This window comes from Oryctolagus cuniculus, chromosome X, assembly GCF_051225735.1.
Source record: "Oryctolagus cuniculus isolate XC-2025 breed Fujian yellow rabbit chromosome X, ASM5122573v1, whole genome shotgun sequence".
NCBI classification, from domain to species: Eukaryota; Metazoa; Chordata; class Mammalia; order Lagomorpha; family Leporidae; genus Oryctolagus; species Oryctolagus cuniculus.
The window spans coordinates 44,551,303-44,577,928 of NC_142888.1; the positions used below are offsets into that span (position 1 = coordinate 44,551,303).

The 26,626-nt window shown below is 40.2% G+C and overlaps 1 protein-coding gene across 4 annotated transcripts; it reads right to left on the bottom strand.

Annotated features, from left to right (window-relative positions):
- Window positions 1-279: 279 nt before the first annotated feature.
- On the bottom strand, window positions 280-26,626 carry ZC4H2 (zinc finger C4H2-type containing). Of its 4 annotated transcripts, none has more exons than XM_008272716.4 (5): window positions 26,382-26,626; window positions 5,157-5,328; window positions 3,685-3,857; window positions 2,825-2,987; window positions 280-1,758 (listed from the first exon to the last, which is right to left on the bottom strand). In XM_008272716.4, exons 1-5 carry the CDS (start codon window positions 26,432-26,434, stop codon window positions 1,645-1,647), a joined length of 675 nt encoding a protein of 224 aa, XP_008270938.1. In that variant the 5' UTR covers window positions 26,435-26,626; the 3' UTR covers window positions 280-1,644. The 4 variants fall into 4 exon arrangements, with proteins under 4 accessions (XP_008270938.1, XP_008270937.1, XP_089180903.1 ...); XM_008272715.5 differs by lacking the exon at window positions 26,382-26,626 and adding an exon at window positions 26,229-26,352; XM_089324777.1 differs by lacking the exons at window positions 5,157-5,328; window positions 26,382-26,626 and adding an exon at window positions 4,663-4,849.

The window sequence follows — 26,626 nt, forward strand, 5'->3', positions numbered from 1 at the left end:
TTATTTTTTGGAAAATTGCAATTAGAATACTTAGCTTGGGAGGTTGTTTTGAAACTCAAATGCAATCATTTATATAAAGTATCTTACGTAGAAACATGACAAATAGTGGGTGCTGAATAAACAGAAGAGGTTAATGAAAACTGGGTGAGTGAGTGTGCTGCAGTGCCTGGCTTTTTCATCTGTAAGGTGGAGTGAGCAAGAGCATAGAAGAGCTACCCTGAAGGGTGGATGGCATTATACACCTTTTGTATCCGGTACACAGTCGATGCTCACTCAGCATTTACTCCAATGAACAAATGTTTATTTAAAAGAATTTGTAAAACTTAATACTCTTACTATCAAAGAGCCAAGGAACATTTTATATTATGAACACATAGACACTGTGACAACTTAAAACTACAGTTAAGAAAGGAAGGAAAAATATTCCCCTCCCCGTCCAGGGACTGAAACCTGGACCTAAAACTTTTTCAGTTTGCTAGTCTCCATGCCCATCCTTTAAGTACAAGAATGGCTTAACAAGGAGACCTAGCTTTGGGGGAGAGGAGAGTTGTAGGGTCTGGGGAGCCTAGTTTCTCATCTTTTGGGAGGGGAGACCACCTGCACAATCCACAGAGGGGAGCAGACCTGAGAGTGAAAAAGAAAGATAAGAAAGAAAGGGAGAGAGAGAGAGAGAGAGAGAGAGAGAGATGAATGGAGGGAAATTCCTACCCACCTGCATGGGTAAAGTGAGATTTGCACTTACTTGAATCTAAATCCATTCCTCTCCCTCTATGATAATACCACTGGGCAGGTAAACATTGAATAAAAGTCAACACAAATGTTAGTCTGGGGCTGCACTCAGCCTAAGACAGCCCCTACAGCAGAGCCTTCATCCCCAGTGACTCAGGCAGTGAGTTAGACAAGACTTGTACAATGGGTCTGGTTCCCTCATTTCACCATGGGGAATTTCTACTTTGGGTCTGCAAGGACTAGAGATATAGGACAAAGACCTGCAGATCTCAGCATCTTCAGAGATATAGCATGGCACCCAAGAAATCTAGTATATCCAGGGGACATGGTGGAGGGAAATATAGAGTAACAGCCAGACCTTCCAAATGAATACAAAAAGGAGGGCTTATACAAGCTACCTCTGGGCCTTAAGGAAGAGATAAGTGTAGGACTGTTTGAGATACATGCACCCAGCCTGTTGGGAAGTCCAGCAAGAAGACTGCTTGTCCCTTCAAAGTCTAAGGCAAGAGTACAGGGAGAGGAAACACTGGAACCTTTACTTGAAGCAAGATAGGGGCCTTCCCCAGCACTCAACCCTACAGCTCCTCAGGATCTAGGCCCCAGGCACGAGAGACAGAGAATCATGCCCGGGACCTTTGCCCTTCCCTTAGCTCCAAATGGCAGGGGTTGAAATGTGGGTGGGAGAAAAGGGATCATCAGATACGCTGTCATTAACACCTGAACCACATTTCTTCCTAAACCAGAAATCCCAAGAGCAGAAAGAAAAAGAGCAAAGTGAGAGAAGAGTTGTGCTTCCATCACATTAAATAGGAGACTTGGTGGGGGTGGGAACTGGTTGATTCACATCAGGACATCAATAACTCTGGCCAAAGGGAGGGGTTCTGATCAGCAGAGCTTCATGTGTTCTCCTTCTCTTCATTCATCCTGCTTCCGTTTTGGCTTTTTGGGGTTTCGAGATCGACTCTTGGCTTTGCACAGTGGACATATAGGTGCATTCCGGTGAATTTGCTGGTGACATGACAAGCAGGCCTGGTGGAGGGCACAGGACAAAGAACATTAGTGGTAAGGTCATAGATCTGACTTACGATCCCCAGGGGCCCAGAAAGTAATTGTGATTTTCTATCAGGAGGCAATGGTAATCAATAAATAAGAGCCAAGTAGAGAACAGAACTCTTGGAGGCCATAGAAGATGGGACTGAAAAATACAATCCCAGGTCAGAAAGCAGTATTGAGAAAACATATGAAAAACTTGGAAATAAGGCAAAAGGAGGACTATATATCCATTCACAATTACTGCAACATTATTAATGAAGTTGATCCAAGAACTATTTCATTTTCTAGGGCAGGGGTCAGCAAACCGTTTCCATAAAGGTCAAGACATTAAATACTTTAGATTTTTATGCTACATGGTCTTTGTTCCAACTACTCAAATCTAACTATATTATGTGAAAGAAGCTCTGGACAGTACGTAAACAAACTTGTATGAATGTGTGCCAATACAACTTTAAAGAAAAATAGGGAGCAGATGAGACTTGGCCAGCATGCTATAGAAGGCCCTTTGACCGTTTACTATTGATCAGGGCCTACACTCTATGATGTTACACTGATAGGCTGCATTTTTCCCCAGCAAATATGCAAATTCATTCTATTAGGAATAAAAGATAATCACAAAGGTTGCCGTGTTATCGTCCTGTAGGACATAAACCAGGTCTGTATCTCACTTTACAAATTTATTTCAGCATTCCTTTCCTGACCATATAAATATCAGTTCCTCAAATGCCCTTGGAACCTGCTTTGCATTCCTGCTGGTTTCCTAATTTATGACACATGCACATTATAAATTTGGGTAAGAGTCATGTTTTTAACTTCAGAAATTACACTTTAGAGGGCTCATCAATCTCCCTGTACTTGTACCCCACTGGGAATGCAGGGGCCAAAACAGCACAGACATGCCTCCCCTTCCTCTGTGTCACAAGCAAAAGTTCTTTAAGGAAGGCCAAAAATAAATAAGACCAAGACCGGACATCCAGCCTCCCACAGACTTCTCATGGGAGGATACTTTGCTTCTTCCATGACCCCTACCCAGCTCACTCACCTTCATAGGTGGGGGCTGCTGCCTGAAGGTAGCTGTCTGCCGAGTGTCCTGCTTCCTAGCCACTTGGAGTTGTTGGGCGGCAGCTGCGGCGGCGGCCAGGGACTCGGGGATGGGGGGCTCCTGAGGCTCCGTCTGCCACTCTGCTTTCTGCTTCTCAAAGTAACTTTGGAGATGAGAGATACTGGCTTTCATTCTGAAAGCAAGGAGAACCTTGCCCCTCTTAAAGACCCCATGCCACAGAACCATGGTTTGTGTATGGCTCACTCTAGAAAGTTCCTGTACCCTCCCCCAACACAAGGCTCTTCTCCCTTGGTGCCAGGACCATTGTCTCTTGGCAAGGGTATTCTTCCTACTTGCTGACACTGACAGACCCAGAAAATCAAGAAATCCCAAGGCTAGCAAGATCCTTAGTCATATCCTTTGTCCCATGCTAGTTTGCAATATTCCTAATTAAGTGTCTCAGGCCTATGTTGACATACCTCTAGAAATAGGGACAACCTGCTCTACTTTTAAGAAACACTTCCTTCTACTCAGCCAAACTCTGTCTCTTTGAGCCTAATTCTTAACTCTTGGTCTTGAGGTGAAGTCTCAGGCTAGTCCTCAAGACTATGAAAGCTCAAGCTTCTATGTTTTCAAAGGTTTCTGGAAACCCCCTCTAGACTGAATTGACCTCGCAGGAATCACAGACATAATGTTATGTTGTCAAAATCACACAAAGGATTTTAAAAGCCACCTGGTAATTCTAGTCTAACCATCCTAGAACTAAGTACCCCAATATGCAAGCCAGGTTTGGGGTATGTATACATACACGTGTTTCCATGTGGGGGGTATGGGCTGGGGTCAAGGGGCAGTCGACTTACTCCAAAGAGAGTTTCTCCTCCTCTTCACACAAGTCAGGCAGCCTCTGTAGGCCCAGAGTCATGCGCAGGGCATCAACATGTTCCTTCAGTGGCTTATACTCATCATGCAGCCGCCGAGTAGACTCTAGAAGCTTATTTAGGTCATTCTCAGACTGTTTGATAGTGTTCTCCATCTGAAAAATAAAATGAGGTAGACAGAGAAAAGATCCCCAGGTTCTCCAAAAGGCTCTACAGCTGAGTGAGTAATGGCACAGACTCCAGAGCCAGATCAATCTATATTCAAGTTCCCAATCTGTTATGTCCTCTCTATGTGACTCTGGTCAAACTTCAATTTCTTCATCTGCATGATGATGATAGTAATGATACTTATATCATGCAAACTTGGTGAATATTCAATGATCAAATAGATAAAAAGCACTCAGTATAGGAGCTAATGGAGCAAAGGCTTAGTAAATAGTTGTGTTCAAATGCAGTATCTTAGAGATGAAATGGCAAGTACACCACATTACCATTTTACAGGTCAGAGAATGGAGACTCAGAGGGAAGAAGGGATTTCCCTAGGGAAATACAGTGGCCTAGATTCTCAATCATTCTTGCTCATTTCATTTGCACTGTATCCTTTGCTAATTGGCAGCTTTGCTGCCAATTCCTCATAAAACTCAGAATTCTGTGATCTCTAACAGAAAATCTCAAGTGCATATTGTTCAAACCTCGTTCATATTTTCTTTAAGATCCTAGGCCTGATAACATCAGAAATGAGTATTACCACTGAAGTGACTTGATCTCAAGAACAGAAACAGCTCCTTCAAGAGTGAAAAAAAAATACTTCCCATTGTCATAGGCTCTAAGGGTTGGAAAGTAACTTATACATCGGCATCTCCAACCGCCTTCCTGGTGAAGGAATAATCAATACAACAGCCCAGACAGGTGGCCATTCTGACCCTGCTTGGATAACTACAAAAGAAGGAAGCTTATTACCTTGACAAACAGTTAATTTCCTGTATTCCAAGAATCTCCCAAGGATAGTCTTTAATGAGGGAACCCTTATTTGGTAGGCAGGCAGAGATGATTTGTTCAATCTAGTTGGAAGCTCTGTAGCACTTTAAGCTATACCCCAGCAGCAGCTGCCTGTTTGGCTTGTCTCCAGGGCTCCAGGGCTAGCCTTCTACTCCTAGAATCCCAAAATGAGAACACATCAGAGCTGAAAGAGCCCTTATAGGTTATTGAGTCGCTCTTATAGTGCAGAGAAGGAAAACGAGGCCCAGGGAGAAGGGAACTGTTGGTTATATACAGTAAGTCAGTGCCAGAGCCAGGGCTGGATCTTAGAACTTCTAGATTCTTCCACTTCACCACAACCTGATGCCTGCTCCCCCAGGTTGGCCACAGGCACATCTCCAGGAAAGGCCATAGCACTTACTACTGTCTCTTCCTCAAAGGGCCCACAGGTGGGCTCCAGGTAGCCAGCCACATACCACATTGATGTCAGCATGGATTAGGCGGAGTTCTTCTACATGAGCCATCTTCTCCTGTAGCAGAAGGTCCATCTCTTGCTTGTATTCCTTTAGGTGCCTCTCTTCTGACTCAAGTGCCTCAAACTCAGCCTTCAGACGGGCTTTGATTTTCTCCATCTGCAGAGTCTTATTCCTGCAATTCCCAAAAAGCAGAAAACAGGCCAACAGGAGAATGGAGAAAGATGGAACTATAGTATACAAGAGTTAGGCTATGGGACAGGGTTTTCTTTCTAAGCCATCTTTCCAAGATTCCCTCTCTTCAGGAAAAGTCAACCCGAAATCATCCCCCAAATGTTAGGAGATGCTTTATTCTAAAATAAAAGCTCCATGTGTCTTAAATGGGGTTATTTCTTTTTCCCATAACATTTGCAAATATGCAGCAAGTTTTAGCTCTTAAATTAATTCAAGGGAGAGCACGTGCAATAGCTTTTCCTGAGCCACAAAGAACTCGCATCCAAGATGCCAACAGTGATCTGTTGAGAAACTCTAGGGAAGCACTGTCCAAAAAACTTTCTGCAGTTATGAAAATGTTTTGTATCTGTGCTTTCCAATACATTAGCCGTTAAGAAAATGTAGCTACTTAGCTCTTGAAATGTAGCTATTGCAAGTGAGGAAATGAATTTTGAGCTTTAATTTCAATTAAATTCTAAATTTAATCAGCCATGTGGCTAATTGCTGTTATAATAGAAAGCACAGCTCTAGAGGATCTACTCATTAATTCTGAAAGAAGAAGGGAAATGAAACTATTGTGGGTCATTCCTTTCCCTTCATAAGAAAGCAAAACCCTGTTTCTCCTTGTTAAATTCAAATTGTATACCCTGAGGCTTAGCAATCCTCCTACAATATACTAGGAATTTATTCTAAGGAAGCATGTTAAGAAAGCAGGATGTTAACAGAAGACTGGATAAAGAAATTATGGGATATGTACTCTATAGAATACTATACAGCAATAAAAAAATGAAATCCGGTCATTTGCAACAAAATGGAGGAATCTGGAACAAATCATGCTGAGTGAAATAAGCCAGTCCCAAAGGGACAAATAGCATATGTTCTCCCTGATCGGTGACAACTAACCAAGCACCAAAAAGGAAACCTGTTGAAGTGAAATGGACACTATGACAAACAGTGACTTGATCAGCCCGTGTACTGACTGTCGAGGAACAACTTAATACTTTATCCCTTTTAGTATTTTTTTGTTCTACTTTATACTATTGGTTGAACTCTGTAATTAACACACAATTATTCTTAGGAGTTGAAATGTAACTGAAAAGTGATCCCTGTTATATATAAGAGTGGGACTAAGAGAGGGAGGAGATGTACAGTTCAGCACATGCTCACTCGGACTTACCCCTAATGGTAGAGTTAGAAATGTGCCAGGGGATTCCAATTCAATCCCATCAAGGTGTCATGTACCAATGCCATCTCACTAGTCAAAGTGATCAGTTTCAGTTCACCAATGATCATAATGAAAGGATTAAGAGTCAACAGGATCACATAAACAAGACTAGAGTCTGCTAATACTAACTGAAAGAATTAAAAAGGAGAGAACGATCCAACACGGGAAAAGAGATTCACAGCAGACTCATAGAATGGCAGATGTCTTTAACAGCACTCTGGCCTCAGAATCAGCCCTTAAGGCATTCAGATCCAGCTGAAAAGTCCTTGAGAGTATTTTAGGCATGGAAAGCAAGACACTCTGGCAAAAAAAATGAATGACCTAAATGAAAGATCTCTGTGAGTGAGATCCTAGCAGAAAGAACGGGCCATCAAAGAAGGAGGTACCTTTCTCTGAAGGGAGGAGAGAACTTCCACTTTGACTATGGCCTTGTCTAAATAAGATCAGAGTTGGCAAACTCAAGAGGCTTCCATAGCCTTGGCAGCTCATGACAAGAGCCTCGGGTGATTACTGATGTCATAAACAAGATTGTCGATTGTTAAATCAACAGGAGTCACTGCACTTACTCCCCATGTAGGATCTCTATCCTTCATGTGTTGTACTATGTGAATTAATGGTATAACTAGTACCCAAACAGTACTTTATACTTTGTGTTTCTGTGTGGGTGCAAACTGTTGAAATCTTTACTTAATTTATACTAAATTGATCTTCTGTATATAATGATAATTGAGATTGAATCTTGATGAAGAATGGGATGGGAGAGGGAGTGGGAGATGGGATGGTTACGGGTAGGAGGGTCGTTATGGGAGGAAAAAGCCACTATAACCCAGAAGTTGTACTTTGGAAATTTATATTTATTAAGTAGAATTAAAAAAAAAAAAGAAAGCAGGATGTTAAGATGCAGAGACGTGTTTTCTGGATATGGACAAAAACAGGATATTTGACAACCTGTAAAGATTTGTGACATGGAAAATGAAGAGACACTGAATGAAAAAGAACGAACATTAAGACTGCAATTTCAAAATACACATGCACGTGGATAAAAGAGAAAAGAAAGTGGCAGAGTATGTGGTCCCAAGGGCCCTTAAGAACATTTGAAGCTTGTCCTTAGGAGAGACAAAGTTTTGTAAGGAGGGTCCTCTAAGCACTTTGCTGTCCTCCCAGTGGCTCCCTATTTTCCAGATCTCAGGACTTGCCTCACCACTAGCTACTTACTTGTATTTGGCATTTCCTTTCTCTGCCTCCCCTTTGCCTCAGCCTATTACACAGGTGCTCTAGCTCCACAGATGACTGTGTTCTCTGACATCGGCCTGTGTCTGTCTTCAGTCCCTCTCTCCTTTTCCGGAATTGTCTGTTGGCTCCTGTCTTGAGAAGTAGCCCTCCATGACACAGAACGAGAAAAAGAACTGTGTTAAGGGGTAGGATGGAGAGAGGTTTTCTTTCTATTACTGAAAAAGATACTTTACATATTATTATATTGTTTTCACCTTAGAAAAGGGTAAAAGGATGGATACTATCCCATTTGTAGAGAAGATAATTGAAGTTCAGATTAGTAACTTGCCCAGGATCACAGAATTAGTAAATTGGGTATTTTAACCCAGGGCTAACACCGAATCCTACATATTATCAACTTTTACTCCACACTGCCTTTGACTGGGATTACCATACTGAGAAGTATAAGAATATTGAGTACAACTCTTGCTATACCTGGTTAACTATCTTGCAAAGGGATGATACTGATTTGAATTGGTCATTTATTTATTTGGTCATTTATTTATTTATTTGGTCATTTATTTATTTAGATCTTCTCCAATCCAGACTTCTCCTCCTATTCCAGGTTACATGCAAAGCAATCTGAACTTTGCCTACCCTTCCACAGATGGTAAACCTGAGGTTCAGAGTAGTTTACTGTCTCACTCTATGTCAGACAGCCAGTTAGGGCAGTGCTGGGCCAAGAACCCATTTTTGTAGCAGTCATATCATGAAATGAGTAGGTGATTTAGATTCATACCTAACTATAAATCCTGGTTCTGCTCCTGACTAGGTATTTGCCCTTGGGTAATAGTAATGACAACTATATGTATATTTTAATTTGCGCACCTAATATGTACCAATTATAGAATTTAAATATACACTCATTCAACCAACATTTATCGAGCACCTTTCATTTGCCAGGCAGTGTACCGGGTGCTAACAGATAGAACAGAGAACAGAACAGTATATGGACAGGAATCTTCATTTAATGAGGAAACTAGACCCTGAACATGTGAAATCATCAGATGAGTAATAGGATATGCAGAATGCAATGGAAGGACAACAAAGGAAACATAGTCTTAGGGACACTGTCAAGGGAGGGCAGTCACAGGAATCTTCCATGTGAACCTAAGGATGTGACATCTTAGCAGACACCTGAGAATGAACAGAAGTTAGCTGGTGATAGGAAGTGGACACAGAGAAGAGCATTCTAGGCAGAGGGAGCAGCATGAGTAATGGTTGCAATGCAGGGAAATATGCCACATTAAAGGAATTGAACAAAGACCAGTGTGGTAGCAGCATCTACTGCAAGAGGAAGAGAGGCCTAGATGGAACTAGGGAGGTTTGTAGGGGTTGCAACCCAGTCTGGAGACCAGAAAGAGAAATTTTTTAGATTTTTAAGCATCAGGAAAGTAACAGTACATAATCATCTTACTTCACTTTTCTCAGCCTGGACTTCCTCATCAGTGACCCAGGAATAATAATAGCACTTACTTTACAGGTTATGTGTGAGTATTAAATAAGCTAAGACATGTAAAGTTCCCAAGCAGAGTATGTGGCACAGAGTGGGCAATCAACAAATGATAGTGCCCTTCCCTCCCCCACTCTGCCAACTATTATACCGTGGTTATCACCTTCATCACAGTGGTTTGTACTTTGTTACAAAGAACCTACAGGAAGCATAGTGTGTGTGCATGTGTGGATGGGCATGTGCATGCATACACGTGTGGTGCACGCACACAGATACATATACATGCACTGTCATGAGTAGTCATTTATTCTCAGCTATTAAGATTAAAATAGGGGCTGGTGCTGTGGCGTAGCAGGTAAAGCTGTCGCCTGCAGTGCTGACCCATATAGGTGCCGGTTCAAGACCCAGCTACTCCACTTCCTATCCAGCTCTCTGCTATGGCCTCGGAAAGCAGTAGAAGATGGCCCAAATCCTTGGGCCTCTGAACCCACATGGGAGACCCAGAAGAAGCTCCTGGCTCCTGGATTCAGATTGAGTGCATTTTGTGGCCATCTGGGGAGTAAGCCAGCAGATGGAAGGCCTCTCTCTCTCTCTCTCTCTGCCTCTCCTTCTCTCTCTGTATAAATCTGACTTTCAAGTAAATAAATAAATCTTTAAAAATCAATTAATTAACATAATAAATATTAGCATAAGCCACCTCATAATGTCAATGTAAACAATGGCAGTACACAGGGCTGAGCCAAGCCTTCCTAAATGGTAAATCAATTCAATTAATATGGCAGCAATCATCAGTAAATGAGATCAGGGTGAAAGTTCTCTCCCACTGACACTTAATAGAAATCAGCGAAGTGTAGACCTGTCTTTGTACCTTTAATTCACTTTCTCTACTTCTGTTTATACAACCCATTTTGTCAGGTAGAAGTCAGTGCAATCCCAAATTAAATAAAAATACACCATAGGCTTTCACCTGCTGGTTGCTGCAGCAGACATGGAAAAATCAAAGGCACAAAGGTTCCTTCAATCGACCTAAGGCATTTGCTCTCTATGGGGAGAAGGGCTGTCCCCAGCAAGATGACAGCTTCATTCTTTGGGTATAGGGCACAGGGTAGCTGCAATGTCTATCCAAGGTGTTTTGGATCCTTTGTCAATTGCCCACTGGGACAAGAAATAGCAAGGATCAGAGATCCTGACAAAAGGGCAAAAGGGCCAAGACTCCTGATTAGGGGAAAGGAACAAGGTTCTGAAGATGGCTTTCAGAAACTGCTTCTATTTTGCTATTTCTAAAGTCATTTTCTCAGCGGGCAGCCTTGCTCATGCTTCAGCAGAGGAACAGCAGTATCATCAGAGGCTTCAGTGGTGCTGCTGTTACTTTTCAGCAGTTGTGTAGCAAGGACAGGAGCAGTGGGAGCAGTTTACCCTGTGTGCAGACAATAAGGGGTGCATGATGACCATTATGTTTAGTAAGGTAAGCCAGACCCCAAAATACGAATGTCTTATGTTTTCTCTGATTTGCAGTAGCTAATACACAGAATACAAAAACATGTAATGTAGATGAGCAAAACTGACATCTTGAGATTTAATTATTGTTTATAGCCTGTGTCTATACCTCTACAGAATAGTAGTCTCTACTTTGTGCTTGTTGAATTCTTTATTTAGTGGATGATTAAGCCTGTGACTATAAAGTACATTGAAAGTATGTTATCAGGGTTGGCACTATGGCATAGTGGGTAAAGCCACCACCTGTAGTGCCAGCATCCCATATGGGCACCAGTTTGAGTTCCAGCTGCTCCACTTCTGGTCCAGTTCTCTGCTGTGGCCTGGGAAAGCAGTGAAAGATGGCCCAAGTCCTTGGGCCCCTGTGCCCACATGGGAGACCTGGAAGAAGCTCCTGGATCCTGGCTTCAGATCAGCACAGCTCCGGCCGTTGTGGTCATTTGGGAAGTGAACCAGTGGATGGAGGGCCTCTCTCTCTCTCTCTCTCTCTCTCTCTGTGTGTGTGTGTGTGTGTGTGTGTGTGTGTAAAACTCTGACTTTCAAATAATAAATAAATCTTTTAAAATTTTATAAAAAATAAAAAAGAAAGTATGTTATCACAAATTTGAAAGGGAAAAAAAAAGAAGGAAAGGAAGGAGGGGGTGGGAAGTATCATTATGTGCTTAAAATTGCATACAAGAAATACATGAAATTGGTTCACTTTATATAAATATAAATTAAATTTTGAAAAAGAAAGTTAAAAGGTAAAAATAGAACAAAATAAATTTGGTCTACTTTTTATTATCACCATGCACTGGAAATCCTACACAATGTCCACTGAAGAACAAGTGGGCTCACACCATTTTTGGCCAATTATGAATAAAGCCACTATGAATATTCATGTACATATTTTAGGGTAACCATAAATTTTCATTTCTCTAGTATAAATGACCAAGATTACAATTGTTAAGTAACTGCAGGTTTAGTTTTTCAAGAAACTGCCAACTATTCCAGAATGGCTGTACCATTTCAATGCCTACCAACAATGTGTGAGGGATCCAGTCGCCCTATCAATTCAGCCATTTTATTTCAACTGTCATAATAGGCACACAGTGACACTTCAAAGTGATATTAATTTACATTTCCCTGATGGGTAGCAATGCTGAATACCTTTCTATGTACTAATTTTCCATCTCTATGTTGTTTTCCATGAAATGTGTTTAGACCTTTGACCCATTATCCAATTGCATTATTTTTCTCACCTTTGAGTTTTAAAACTTCTTTATATATTCTAGATATGAGTCCTTTGTCAGATATTTGGTTTGTAAATATTTTCTCCTTCTCAGTAGCTTGCCTTTTCATCCTCTTAACAGGGCCTTTAGCAAACATTCATGATTTTTTGTGAAGTCCAATTTATTGAATTTTTCTTTTATACAGCATGCTTTGCTATCATAAGACTATTCACCAAACCTTAGGTTCTATGAGTTTTCTACACTATCTATGAAAAGTCATATCATTAGATTTACATCTTCATTCATAATTAATTTTGTAACAGATGTGACATTTAGGTGGAGTTTTTTTCTTTGGCTATTCAATTGCTCCTGCACTACTTGACATAGAGACTATCCTCATTCACTGAACTGCTTTTGCACCTCTGTCAAAGTTATACTTCTGTGGGTAAGTTTTTGTGTTCTAAATTTTATTCCATTGGACTATGTGTCTCTCCTTTCACCAATATCGCACAATCTTAATTACCACAGCTATATAAGAAGTATTGAAATCAAGAGTGTGATACATCCCGCTTTATTTTCTCCAAAATTGCTTTAGCTGCTCTATCTTCCTGTGCCATACAAAGCTTAGAATAATCTTTTATATATCTACCAAATTTTTTCTGGAATTTTGATGGGAATATCATTAAATCTGTTCATCAGTTTGAGAAGATTGATATATTTGCTATATTGAGTTTACAAAGTATGAATATGAGACTACAATAAGAAGGTAGCCATCTACAAGACAGGAAGAAAATCCTCAAAAACCCTGAAGTTTCCAGAACCTTTATCCTGGACTGGTAGCCTCCAGAAATGTGGGAAAATAAATGTCTATTGTTTAAGAAGTCACCCACTCTGTGGTATTTTGCTATGACACATTAAGCAGACATTCATATGCACACACACACACATATAATATTGTTACTTCAAAAAGTTTGTGGAAAATAGAAACTCGAAATTCATACACAATGTTTTCACAATATGCTTTTTACCTGAACTTTTTGAAGATTCCACAAATGTATGGATTTCAAATTTTAAATATATATATATATATAAATGATAGAAATCTAATTCTAAAATATAGTTTTTACTTAGCACTCTGAGGTCAAGAACCACAATTTCTTGCTTCTACATATAGCCATTGACCACATTTTATCTTCTGATTCTCTGAGGGATAGAGTACGACTTTGCTTCCATCTCTACATCTCTAAGGCAGCACTTAATTGAATATTGTACTTATCTCAGTAACTTTGGGATTAAGGATGTATACCACGAGTGGAATTTCATGGACAAGGGTAATGCATATTCTTATTTTGAGTAAGCAGTGCCAACTTGCTGAAGAGGATAGCTACACCAGTTCACACTCCTACTAGTAGTACATCTGGGCCCTTGTATCTGTGTTTTCATTCAGAAAATTGGAGCAATGGGAAGGCATTGAAGATCACACCCAATTAGAGATTTGTAGGAGAATGTATCCTGAGCTGATCTTGCAGATTTTTCATCAACAATTAGGCATAGAAGGAAATTATCTTAACATAATAAAAGCCACATATGCAAAGCTCACAACTGATTCATATGTAATGGTAAAAGAATGAAAGCCCATGAATAAGGCAAGGATGCTCACTTCTTTCTAACACAGTACTGGAAGCCCTAGCCAAAGTTAGGCAACACAGAGAAATAAGATCCAGATAGGAAAGTAACAGGTAAAATTATGCCTATTTTCAGGTGACCTGATCTTATAAGACAAAAACCTAAACAACTCAAACAACAACAAAAACTTGTTAAAACTAATAAACAAATTTAGTGAAGATAGGATACAAAAATAACATACAAAATATATCATGTTAAATTATACATCAACAAATATGTGAAAAGGAAATTACAAAAGAACACACCTAAAATAGCATCAAAAAGAATAAAATACTTAGGAACAAGCTCAACAAAAAGAATAATACAGTTAGGAATAAACGTAATTATATCAATGACGAAAGAAATCAAAGAAGGCACAAATAAATGGAAATACATGTTCATAGATTGGAAAACTTAACCGAACAACTGAAAGTGATCTATAGATTTGATGCAATCCTTATCTAAATCCAATAGTATTTTTTACAGATAGGAAAAAAATCAATTCAAATATTTATTATATCACCACAAAAGATCCCAAATAGCTAAAACAAATGAGGAAAAAAGAACAAAGCTGAACACATCACACTGGCTGATTTCATAATATATTACAATTACATAGCATATTGTAGTTGCAAAAGTTATAATAATATGGTACTGGCATAAAACATTTGCAGAAAAATGGACTTAAAAGATAATACACATTTTCCATACACTTTTTGAAGGCCCCTTGTATAAGTATAGACCACAGGAGAGGACAGAGGGCCCAGAAAGAAATCCACTCACAGACAATCAATTGATCTTCAAGAGGGATAAAAAGAATATAAAGCAGGGTAAAGAATAGTCTCTTCAACAAATACTGTGGGGAAAACTGAATTATCTACATGCGAAATAATAGAATTGGACACTTACGTTATACAATAAATAGAAATAAACTCAAAAGGTATTAAAGACAACTTAAGTACTAAAACTACAAAACTCTTAGAAGAAAACATAGGGGAAGAGCTTCATGACTTTGGTCTTGGTAATAATTTAATGGATATGATACCAAAAGCAGAGGCAACAAGAGCAAAAGGGACATGTGAGATCACATCAAACTAAAATACCTCTACACAGCTAAGAGAGCAATCAAACAAATAAAAGGTAAAATAATTGCAAATCATATATTTAATAAGGGATTAATTCCCAAAATATATAAGGAATTCCTACATCTCAATAGCAAAATACTAACACCCAAACATTAAAATAGGCAAAGAAGTGAAACAAAGACTTTGACAAAGAATATAAAAATGACCAAACATGCATGTGAAAAGATGCTCAACATTGCTAATCATCAGGAAAATACAAATCAAAACTTCAATGTGAGGAGCCAACGCTGTGGCGTAGCATGTAAAGCCAATGCGTGAAGTGCCAGCATCTCATATGGGTACCAGTTCAAGTCCTGGCTGCTCCACTTCCAATCCAGCTCTCTGCTATGGCTTGGGAAAGCAGTAAAAGACGGCCCGAATCCTTGGGCCCCTGCACCCGTGTGGGAAACCCGGAATAAACTCCTGGTTCCTGGCTTCGGATCAGCACAGCTCCAGCCGTTGCAGCCATTTGGGGAGTGAACCAACGGGTAGAAGACCTCTCTCTCTTCCTCTCTGCCTCTCCTTCTCTCTGTAACTCTGCCTTTCAAATAAATAAATAAATCTTTTTTAAAAAAACTGCAATGAGATATCACCTCACAACAGTTAGGACAGCTATTATCAAAAATAAAAAGACAAATTTTGACAAACATGATAATAAAGTAGACTCTCTGTATACCATCAGTGAAAAATGCTATGGAAAATAATATAAATTTCCACAAAAATTAAAGCATTCCATGTATGAGTGACATTAAATGGTATTTGTTTTTCTGTGCCTGGTTTATTTCCCTTAACAGAATGTCCTCCAAGTTCATCCATGTTGTTGCAAACGACAGGATTTCATATCTTTTTTATGGATGAATAGTATTCCCGTGTGTGTGTTTGCTTGTGTGTGTGTGTGTGTGTGTGTGTATACCACAATTTTCTTTATACATTAGTCTTTTGAAGGACACTTAAGACAGCAGAACAAAAGTTACCAGAGGCTGGGGAAGATGGTGGGGGAAGAGGTTGAGTCAGTGGTTACAAAGTTAAAGTTACATACATGGAATAAGTTCTAGAGTTTTATTGCATGGCAGTGTGATAATAAATAACAGCAATTATTGTGTATTTCAAAATAGCTGGTAGAAGGGACTTTGTTCTCACCACAAATAAAATAAAAATCTGAGCTTACAGATATCTCAATTACCCTGATTAGATCACTCCACAATGAATACAGATATCAATACATGAAATTATTGCCCATAAATATGTATAATTTATTATGAATAAGCGAAAAATAAAACAGAACTTAGAAAACTTAAAACAGAACTATCATATAATGGATATTTATTAATAGAATTGAAACCAGGATCTCCAAGAGATATCAGCACTCCCATGTTCACTACAGCATTCAATAGCACAAATATGGAAAAAACTAAATGCCCATTAGCAGATGACTAGGTAAAATGTGCTATATTCGTACAATGATTACTGTAAAAAGGAAGGAAATCAAGGCCAGGATTGTGGTACAGCAGGTTAAACCAAACCTGCAATGGTAGCATCCCATGTTGGAACACCTGTCCACATCCTAGCTGTTCTGCTTTGCATCCAGCTCTCTGCTATGGCCTGGGAAAACAGTGGAAGATGGCCCAAGTGCTTCACCACCTGCACCAACATGGGAGACCCGGAAGAAGCTACTGGCTCCTGGCTTCAGCCTGGCCCAGCCCTAATCACTGAGACCACTTGGGGAGTGAACTAGCAGATGGAAAATCTCTCTCTCTCTCTCTCTCTCTCTCTCTCTCACTGTGCCTTTCAAATACATAAAAATAAATCTTTAAAAAATAAAAAGGAAGGAAATCCTACAGTATGTGACAACATAGATAATAATTGAGGACATAATATTATGTGAAATAAGTCACAGAAAGACAAAAGCTTCATCTACAGGGGATATCTAAAGTAGTTAAATTTATAGTAGCAGAGAGTAGAATAGTGGTTGCCAGGGTTTGGGGAGAGGAGAAAATATAGAGCTACTATTTATTGTGTATAAAATGTCAGTTTTGGGGGCTGGCACTGTGGCATAGCGGGTAAGGCTGCTATCTGCAGTGCCAACACCCAAGATGAGCGCCAGTTCGAGACCTGGATAATCCACTTCCAATCTAGCTTTCTGCTATGGCCTGGGAAAGCAGTGGAAGATGGCCCAAGTGCTTGGGCACCTGCACCTGTGTGGGAGACCTGGAATAAGCTCCTGGCTCTTAGCTTCGGATCAGTGCAGCTCCAGCCATTGCAGCCAACTGGGGAGTGAACCAGCAGATGGAAGACCTCTCTCTATGTCTCTCTTCTCTCTGTGTAACTCTGCCTTTCAAATAAATTTTAAAAAATAAAAAAATAAAATTTCAGTTTTGCAAGATGAATAACATCAAGAGAGCCATAGTAGAATATCATGACTCTAGTTGAACAATATATTTTAAATATCTAAAAATATTAAAAGGGTAGATCTCATGGTAAGCATGATTATCAAACCAAAAATAAATAAATAAAACACAGGTAACTGAAAACCAACAAGGAGGGAAGAAAGAAAAATACTTGAAGAATTAATGAGTAAAATACTTCTAATTTTGGGGTGGGCATTTGATTTGACACAGCAGTTAAAATGCCTGTTTCAAGTTCTGGCTCTGCTTCCAATCCAGCTTTCTGCCATTGCATACTTGGGAGGCAACAGATGACAGCTCAAATAATTGGATCTCTGCCACCAATATGGGAGGCCTAGATTGAGTTCCAGGTTCTTGGTTTTGGCCTGGCCCAGCCCTGGCTGTCGCAGGCATTTGGGAAGTAAATCGGCCAATTGAAAATATCTCTCTCTCTCTCTCTCTTTCTCTCCTTGTCTCTCCCCCACTTCAAATAAAAACTTTTCAATGTTCTGTTTAGTGAAAGCTATATATGTCCTAATTAAGTTCAGCAAACCACAGCACAGGAAGTATGAAAAAAAAAAAAAACCTTACAAATGAGATTGTAATCAAATTGTTCAAAACCATTGATATACAGAAAATGTTAAAAGCAACTGGGGTGGGGGGGCAGGGAATCATATTATATACAGAGGAATAAAGAATGATAGAAGTGGGGCCAGTGCTGTGGCGCAGCAGGTAAAGCCACCACCTGCAGTACCGGCATCCCATTTGGGAGCCAGTTCGGGACCCGGCTGCTCCACTTCTGATCCAGCTCTCTGCTATGGCCTGGGAAAGCAATAGAAGATGGCCCAAGTCCTTGGGCCCCCGCACCTGCGTGGGAGACCCAGAAGAAGCTCCTGGCTCCTGGCTTCAGATCGGTGCAGCTCCAGCAGTTGTGGCCAATTGGGGAGTGAACCATCGGATGGAAGACCTCTCTCTCTGCCTCTCCTCTGTGTAACTCTGACTTTCAAATAAAATAAATAAATATTCTTTTTAAAAAAAGGTGGGTCACTTTGAAGTACTGACAAATTCCTTGTCAACATGGAGTTATCTAATCAGTGAAAATAACTTTGAAAATAAAGATAAAACATTAACTTTTTGGACTTAGAAAAGCTGAAATACTACATCACCAGCAAATCTACATCAAAAGAAATGTTCAAGGAAGTCCTACAAGCACAAGGAAACTGATAGCAGAGGAAACCATGCATAAAGGAATAAAGAGCACTGAAAATGGTAACTACATGGAAAAATGTGATGACTCTTTTCCTCATTATTTAAATTACTAAAGAGGTAACCAATGGGTTCAACTAAAAAACATATTGTAATATCAGAGACCATAAAGGAGAAATAATAGTGTTGTAAGTTCTTACGCTATACATGCAATAAAATAAGCTCAACTGAAGAAAAATCGCGATGCTTAATATGTATATCATAAACCCTAAAGCAACTACTGAAATAATGACAAAGACTTATAGTTAATAAAGGAGGTTAAAATGGAATCATAAAAATGCAATGTGCTATATTGGATTTGATCCTGGAAGAGTAATAGGACATTATTTGATTTCACATTGGCAAAATCCAAAAAGTTAAACTATAGTTCCAAAGCAATCCTATTAAAATCCCAGGAAGTTTTAGGCAGAAACTGGTAAGTGAAATTAAAAATTCATAAAGAAATTTAAAGGGCATATAATACCAAAATTGATTCTGAACAATAACAAAGTTGTAGAACTTACACTATCTGATTTAATGGATTATTATAAAAGCCCAGTGAACAAAACAGCAAAACACTGGTATAAACATAAACATACATCAATGGAGCAGAAACTAGAAATAAATTTGCCAACGTATGGACGACTAAATCTTGACAAAGGTTCAAAAGCAATACTGTGGAGAAAGGATAGTATTTTCAACAAATAGTTCTGAAGCAATTGGACATCAATATGCAAAACTATAAAAATAAAAATAAACTCCAACCCACACCTCGTACCATATTCAAAACTTACATGAAAACAGATCATACATCTAACAATAAAACTCAAAAAAATGTTTTGAAAGAAAACATAGGATGAAAATCTTTGTGACTATGACCTAGGAATTATTGTATACGATTAAAAAATTCGTGGTCCACAAAATAAAATCTGATAAATCGTGCTTCTTTATCAACATTAGTTATCAGAAATTCCAAAAGACAATTACAGACTTGGAGAACATCTTTGTAAAGCAAGCATTTGAAAGAATTACAGTCACAAAATATAAAGAACACTCAAATGACAATCAGTAGATTGAAATTGACTGAAAAATTGATTGGAATTTTGAATAGACACTTTACCCAAGAGTAGATATATGGGAAGCAAATAAACCAATGAAGAGATGTTCAACAGGATTAGTCACTAGGAAAACAGACAATGAGACCACATTTCATACCACAAAGATAAATCTGATATCATTTTTAGACAGAAACAAATATTGTTGAGGATGTAGAGAAACTAGAACATCTACTCACTGCTTCTGGGGATAGAAACTGGGGCAATTTTCTAAAATATTTTTTAAGTATTTTAAGAAGTTATTCATGTACTTGTCATGTGAAATAGAAATTTCACCCCTGGGAATCTAAGCAGAAGAAATGAAAACATGCTTCCACAGACACTTGTATGCAAATATTCAGAGTAGCATTATTCACAAGGTCCAAAAAGGTGGAAACAACAGAAATGTTCATCAACTTGTGAGTGAACAACAAAAATGTGCTATCCTCATGCACTGAGAGATTATTTATCAACAAAAGGGACAAAATACTGACACTTGATACAACATGGATGAATCTCAAAAACAACATGCTAAGTGACAGAAAACCACATTTTTATAACACCATTTCCAGGCAATTTTCAGAAAAGACATATATATTGAGCCAGAAAGTATATTACAGTTTGCCTGTGCTTGTGAGTGGGAAAAGAAATTGACTGAAACTGGGCGTTAAGATTCGTTTTGGGATGGCAGAAACAGCCTAAAATTACATCATCTCAATGCTTCCTCTGTAAATTTATTTTCAAAAAATCATTGAATTGTTTACTTACAATTGATAATTCTGTGGTTTGTAAGTTATGATTCAACTTAAATTTATAACTTAAATATACTATAATGGCTTCCCATTGCACCCAGAATTAAATCTAAACCTGAAACCCTCTGAACCCAAATTCTAAACTCTTTCTACTCCTCTACTTGTGAAATGACTTGTCAAAAGGAATGGATTTTTGAGTAGTTTGTTGATTGAAGTACATGGGTAGAATGTGCTAGTGGTTAACAATGAAAAAAGAAACAGAGAATTTTCACCTTTGGGGATTATTCCCTTTACTATGTTCCTTAGGTTTAACACTTAATATCCAGTCTTCCATACTCTGTCTAGCAACTGGGTTGTTTGAGGCAAGATTAAATCTAAATAAAAATTTACCTGCCTTTGTCAAATCTGCAGAGAGGGCACTATGTCAGTCACTGCTTAGATATACACACTTACTGGCTTCCTTCTCTTTAGAACTCCCATCAAACAAGCAGTCAAAAAAGTTATTAAACCAGTTTTATTTACCCAAGAGTGTTGCTAGTGCCTGTGTGTGATAAATAAGAAGATCCCTTCTTTCAACTAAAATTATTGATTGAAAAAATAAAATAAAATAAAATGATTGATTGAGATCCGATATGGAAAATAGAACAAATCACAACTATCATGGTTCAAGTGAAAAAGGGGTTTCACAAATCCTTCTTCTCTCTTCACATAAACTCCCACCTGTTTTTACCATAGTGATTCTTTATGAACCTCACTGGAACTCCCAGGGATCCTCAGAACATTATTTCAAAGCCACCAATCAATACATTCACTTCATTTCAGAGTTGCAGAAACAAAGGTCCAGAATGGGAAAGAGACTAGCACAGAACACATGTGTGTGGTCTCTGGGTCCTCTAAATGTAAAGACTTATATATGAAGTAATTTGAAGTAAGTATAATTACATACATTATAGCCTTCTAGAGATTGGCCCTTTACCATCTTTCTCTATTCAACTTCCATATCACATATCACAACACATGGTTGATTAGAAGGGCTCAGCAATTACATACGGAATGAAAAAAAAAAAAAAACACCTGAGTGCAAATAGGTGGTAAATCCAAGAAACTGATTACAACAGCAGTAGCTTCACAGAAGGGAACACATCACTCTGTGTGTGGAGAATTTCATCTAGTTAACATTTATTAAGAGTCTGTAAGTGCCCAGAACTAGGAAGTAATTGGGTGTTAATAAAGATTTTATTTTTTATTAATTTGAAATGGAGAGAGAGGAAAAGAGAGAGAGAGTTAAAGACAAAGAGACAGAGAGAGAGAGAGAGAAATAATCTTCCATCTGCTGGTTCACATGATCGTAATGGTCTAGGCTGAGCCAGACTGTAACCAGGAAGCAGGGACTCCATCCTGGTCTTTCAAGTGGGTGGCATGGTCCCAAGTACTTGGGCCATCTTTGCTGCTTTCCCAAGTGCATTATCATAGAGCTGGATCAGAAGCAGAGCACCTGATTCAGATTCAGACTCTGATATGGTAGCATACTAATATGGGATGCCAGCATCTCAACCAGCAGCTTAATATGCTACACCACAGTGCTGGACCCAAGATTTTATTTAATAATAACAGCTATTACATTTGTGGTGTCTACTATGTTCCAGCAATTCTGATAGGCACTTTATATGCTATTGAATTTAATCTTCACCACAACTAAGTAAGAAGATACATTTAGCTTCATTTATTTTTTATTTTTTTGACAGGCAGAGTGGACAGTGAGAGAGAGAGACAGAAAGGTCTTCCTTTGCCGTTGGTTCACCCTCCAATGGCCACCGCAGCTGGCACACCACGCTGATCCGATGGCAGGAGCCAGGTGCTTCTCCTGGTCTCCCATGGGGTGCAGGGCCCAAGTACTTGGGCCATCCTCCACTGCACTCCCTGGCCACAGCAGAGAGCTGGCCTGGAAGAGGGGCAACTGGGACAGAATCTGGCACCCCTTAGCATCAGCAATCACCCAAGGCTCTTGCCATGAGCTGTCTAGGCTATGGAAGCCCCTTGAGTTCACCAGCTCTGAACTTGTTTAGTCAAGGCCTTATCACAATGGAGGTTCCTTCCTCCCTTCGGAGAAAGGCGCCTCCCTCCTTGATGGCCTGCTCCTTCCGCTGGGGTCTTGTTCACCAGGATCTTTCATTTAAATTGTTTTGCCACCTTGCCGTGGCTTTCCATGCCTGTGAGATTCTCATGGGCCTTTTAGCCAGATCCGAATGCCCCAAGGGTTGATTCTGAGACCGGAGTGCTTTTTTGGGCGTTTGCCATTCTATGAGTCTGCTGTGTGTCCCCCGAGCCCTGAAGATATAGAAAATCTAAACAGACCCATAACCATGGAAGAAATTGAATCAGTAATAAACGCACTACTGAAAAAGAAGAGCCCAGGACGGATGGCTTCACCGATGAATTTTACCAGACATTTAAAGAACTAACCCCAGTTCCTCTCAAATTATTCAAAACAATTGAAAGGGAGGGAATCTTCCCAAATTCTTACTATGAAGCCAATATCACCTTAATTCCTAAGCCCGGAAAAGACACAACAGAGAAAGAAAACTACAGACCCATCTCCCTGATGAACATAGATGCAAAAATACTCAACAAAATTCTGGCAAACCGAATCCAACTGCACATCGGAAACATCATTCACCCGGACCAAGTGGGATTTATCCCTGGTATGCAGGAATGGTTCAATATTCAAAAGTCAATCAATGTAATACAGCACATTAACAAATTGAGAAACAAAAATCATATGATTATCTCAATAGATGCAGAGAAAGCATTCGACAAAATACAACACCCTTTCATGATGAAAACCCTAAGCAAATTGGGGTTAGAAGGAACATTCCTCAACACAATTAAGGCAATTTATAACAAACTAATGGCCAGCATCATATTGAATGGGGAAAAGTTGGAGGCGTTTCCATTGAAAACTGGCACCAGACAGGGATGCCCACTCTCACCATTGCTATTCAATATAGTCCTAGAAGTGTTAGCCAGGGCCATCAGGCAAGAAAAAGAAATTAAAGGGATACAAATGGGAAAGGAGGAAGTTAAACTATCCCTATTTGCAGATGACATAATACTATATATAGGCGACCCAATAAATTCCTATAAGAGACTATTGGAACTCATAGAAGAGTTTGGTAAAGTAGCAGGATACAAAGTCAATGCTCAGAAATCAACAGCCTTTGTATACACAGATAATGCCATGGCTGAGGAAGAACTTCTAACCCATAATTTTTGATTGACCGTTCTTTTCCTTTAACACACAAACAATGTTCTCCCCCTTCCTGCTAGGGCCCTGTCAATTTCTGATGAGAAAATTGTCATTCTAATTATTTTCCATGTAGGTATAGGTAAGATATTGTCTTTGTCAGCTTTCAAGAGTTTTGTTTTTTCTCTTGTTTTCACAAGATTGACTACCATGTGTCTGGTGGAGGGTTTCTTTTTTGCTGATCCTCTTGGTGTTTCGTCAGCTTCCTTAATGTGGAAGTTTATGTCTTTTGAGAAGCTTTTAGCCCTTATTTCTTCAAGTACTTTTTCAGTTTATACCATCTTTCTCCTTCAGAGAACCTGTTGGTATGAATTTTGAAGTTTTTGTCATGGTCCTACAGTGAAATCTATTGTTTTATTCTTAAGCTGTCAGATTTTTTTCCTGTCTTATCCACCTTGCTGTTGAGCTCATTCACTGAGGTTTTATGGTCTGTTGTTGTATTTTTCAGTTCTAAACATTGCACTTGGTTCTCTTTTATGTTTCATATTTCTATTTTGAGACTTTGCTGAGATTTTCTATTTTATCATTTGTTTCAAGTGTGTTGTAATTGCTCAGTGAAGCATTTTATGGTGGATAATTTAAAATCCTTGTCAGATAATTCTAACAGCTGTGCCACCTCAGTATTGGCAGCTGTCTGTATTCAAGTTGGTATCTTGGTGTGATGAGTGTTTTTTTTTATTAAAAGTTGGACACTTCAGCTCCTACTAATGGCCTGGGAAAGCAGTAGAATATGACCCCTACACCCATGCGGGAGACCTGGAAGAAACTCCTGGCTCCTAGCTTCGGATTGTTCCAGCTCCAGCTATTGCGACCATTTGGGGGGTGAACCAGTGGATGGAAGACATCTTTCTCTCTCTCTCTCTCTCTCTCTCTCTCTCTCTCTGTAACTCTTTCAAATAAATAAAATGAAATATTTAAAAAGTTAGATACTCTGGGTATTTGTTTTGTTTTAACAGGCCTCCTCTGGCACTCTTGTATCGATTGAAGAAGAGCAAAAGTTTAGTCTCTCCACTAAGTCTCTCCTGACATCTACATTGGGTTGTTACTGCTGGTTAGGGGGCAGAAGTTCTCTCCAACTCTCTGTTGATCTCATCCTAGCCAGCTGAGTACAAACTCCTGGTTACCGCTGGTGAGGGTAGAAGTCATGGTTCCCCAGTTGGTTTTCACTAGGACGGGTCTGTGTTCATTGTAGATTAAATTTGCTTTCAACTAGTCTTTCTCTGGGGATAGGATAGGGTTCTTTCAAAGCCAGGTATGAGTAGAACATTAGGCTTTCCACTTGCAAGCCTAAGTTTTTTATTAGCTGCATTGTTATTGTGACAACTGGCATCCTCTTGCACTGAGATGTCTCACTATCTCCTGATGCTTTTGCAGGAAAAAAAAACTAAATAATAACCCCCTCTTTCTCAGGCCTTCTGCTGGACATAGTGGGAAGAGCAGGATCTCTGCTCTCTAATGTGGCATTTTCAAGCTGGGTGGCTCTGGGAAAGTCATCCAACTTCTCTGAGCCTCCATATTGTAAAGGAAGAGTAGGAAGTTCCTTGATGAAATGAGTGCAAGAAAGTCAAAGGGCCTGGAAAACCAGGGCTCAATAAACTACACGCCCCTTCCTTTTCTTCCCTTCAGAAGAGACACAACCCGTTCAGAGGAAGAAGCAGCCACAGTGCTTTACCACCAACACCACCATCTATAGGTCTCACAAGGCACTCTAAGGGTTAAATCTCATAGTGACAGTCTTATTTCTTAAAGAGACACACTTGATACTCTTCACACCTTATCCCCAGATTCCTGGAAAACACTCCAAGGAGATGGCCTGAGCCAGGGCACTCAGGATGAGGGTAGGGGCTGGACCAGAGGCTCGGGCAGAACAGCGAAGGTGAAGGAAGGCCTAGTGCTGGCCCACGCAGTCAGCTCTGACGGCGCTATTGTGTTCTGAGCAAAGATAACATCACTGCCTAGCCTAAGCTGCTAGCAGAGCAACCGGGTCTCAGATGCCGGATGCCGGCAACTCCCACTCGGCCAACACACCAGCCCGGCACCTCCAGCTTGTCTGAGCAGCTGTTGGGATTCCATCATCAGCTCCGCTACCGCATCCTGAGTCCCCATCGCTCCCACCCGCCTCTGGAGCGCAGGATAGGAAGAAAGTGGCGAGTGAGCGAAAGGAAAACGAGCGCGCGCCATCCTTCCAGCACCCGCCCGCCGGGATTCCTCCACAACAACCCATTCGCCCGCCCCGCAGCCACAGCCCTAACGCGCAGGACTTGGTCCTCAAAAAGCTCTCCCTGGCTCCAGGTCCTGAAGTTGAACGAGAGACTAGGAGGGGGCAAAAATCGACTCCTAAGGAGCAAGAGACACATCGAAGCCAATAAGTACTTCAAAAAATGTGCCCGTGAGTGCCGATCTTGACCCCCACCCCCACCCCAAGAAGAATAAAGCTGTCCTGGGACCAACCCCATATGTCTCCATCTGCGCTTTTCAGCCTTGTCTGTCAACAAGTCTCTCCCGGTGTCTCGCACTCTCTACCCACCTCCCCCCACCCCCTCCTCATCGCTCCTCTCTCTCTCCCCCTTCCTCCCTCTTTCCCTTCCTTTGCAACTCAGTTTTGACTGTTCCCAGACCCCCTCTTACCCTCACCTCACCTGAAAGTCTGTGGTGAATGGGCCCCTTTCCAGCTCCCCTTTGCAAGTGGCCCAACAATAGATACTTTTCATTGGTAACTCAGCCTTTTCCCGCAGCGAGGGATGAGGGGGCGGGGGCGGGGGCAGGGAAGGACGCTGCAACGTACCACTTACCTGATCTCTTTAATACTTTCCAATTTGCACATGATTTCTTGCTCATCTGCCATGCTTTTCACTCTCAATTTCACGTCCCGAGAAATGTACAAATACAACAGCCAAGGGATACAATAGACACAATGTAGCCACCTCCTCCCGGCTTGGGGCTCTGAGGCTGTGCGATAGGGGTTTGGAGAAGGCCTGGGAGCTGTAGTCCGCAGCTCCAGGGCCAGCCAGGCAGCCCGGGGGCCTGTAGGACTACA

Bases quoted from the DNA above. Each gene is read 5' to 3' on its own strand.
- ZC4H2 (XM_008272716.4), bottom strand. From the start codon at position 26,434: ATGGCAGATGAGCAAGAAATCATGTGCAAATTGGAAAGTATTAAAGAG. The intron at 3,858-5,156 runs GTATGTGGCTGG...TTTATTTTTCAG, and splicing joins TCCATGCTGACATCAATGTG to ATGGAGAACACTATCAAACA. The intron at 1,759-2,824 runs GTGAGTGAGCTG...GCCCTCCACCAG, and splicing joins AGCAGCCCCCACCTATGAAG to GCCTGCTTGTCATGTCACCA.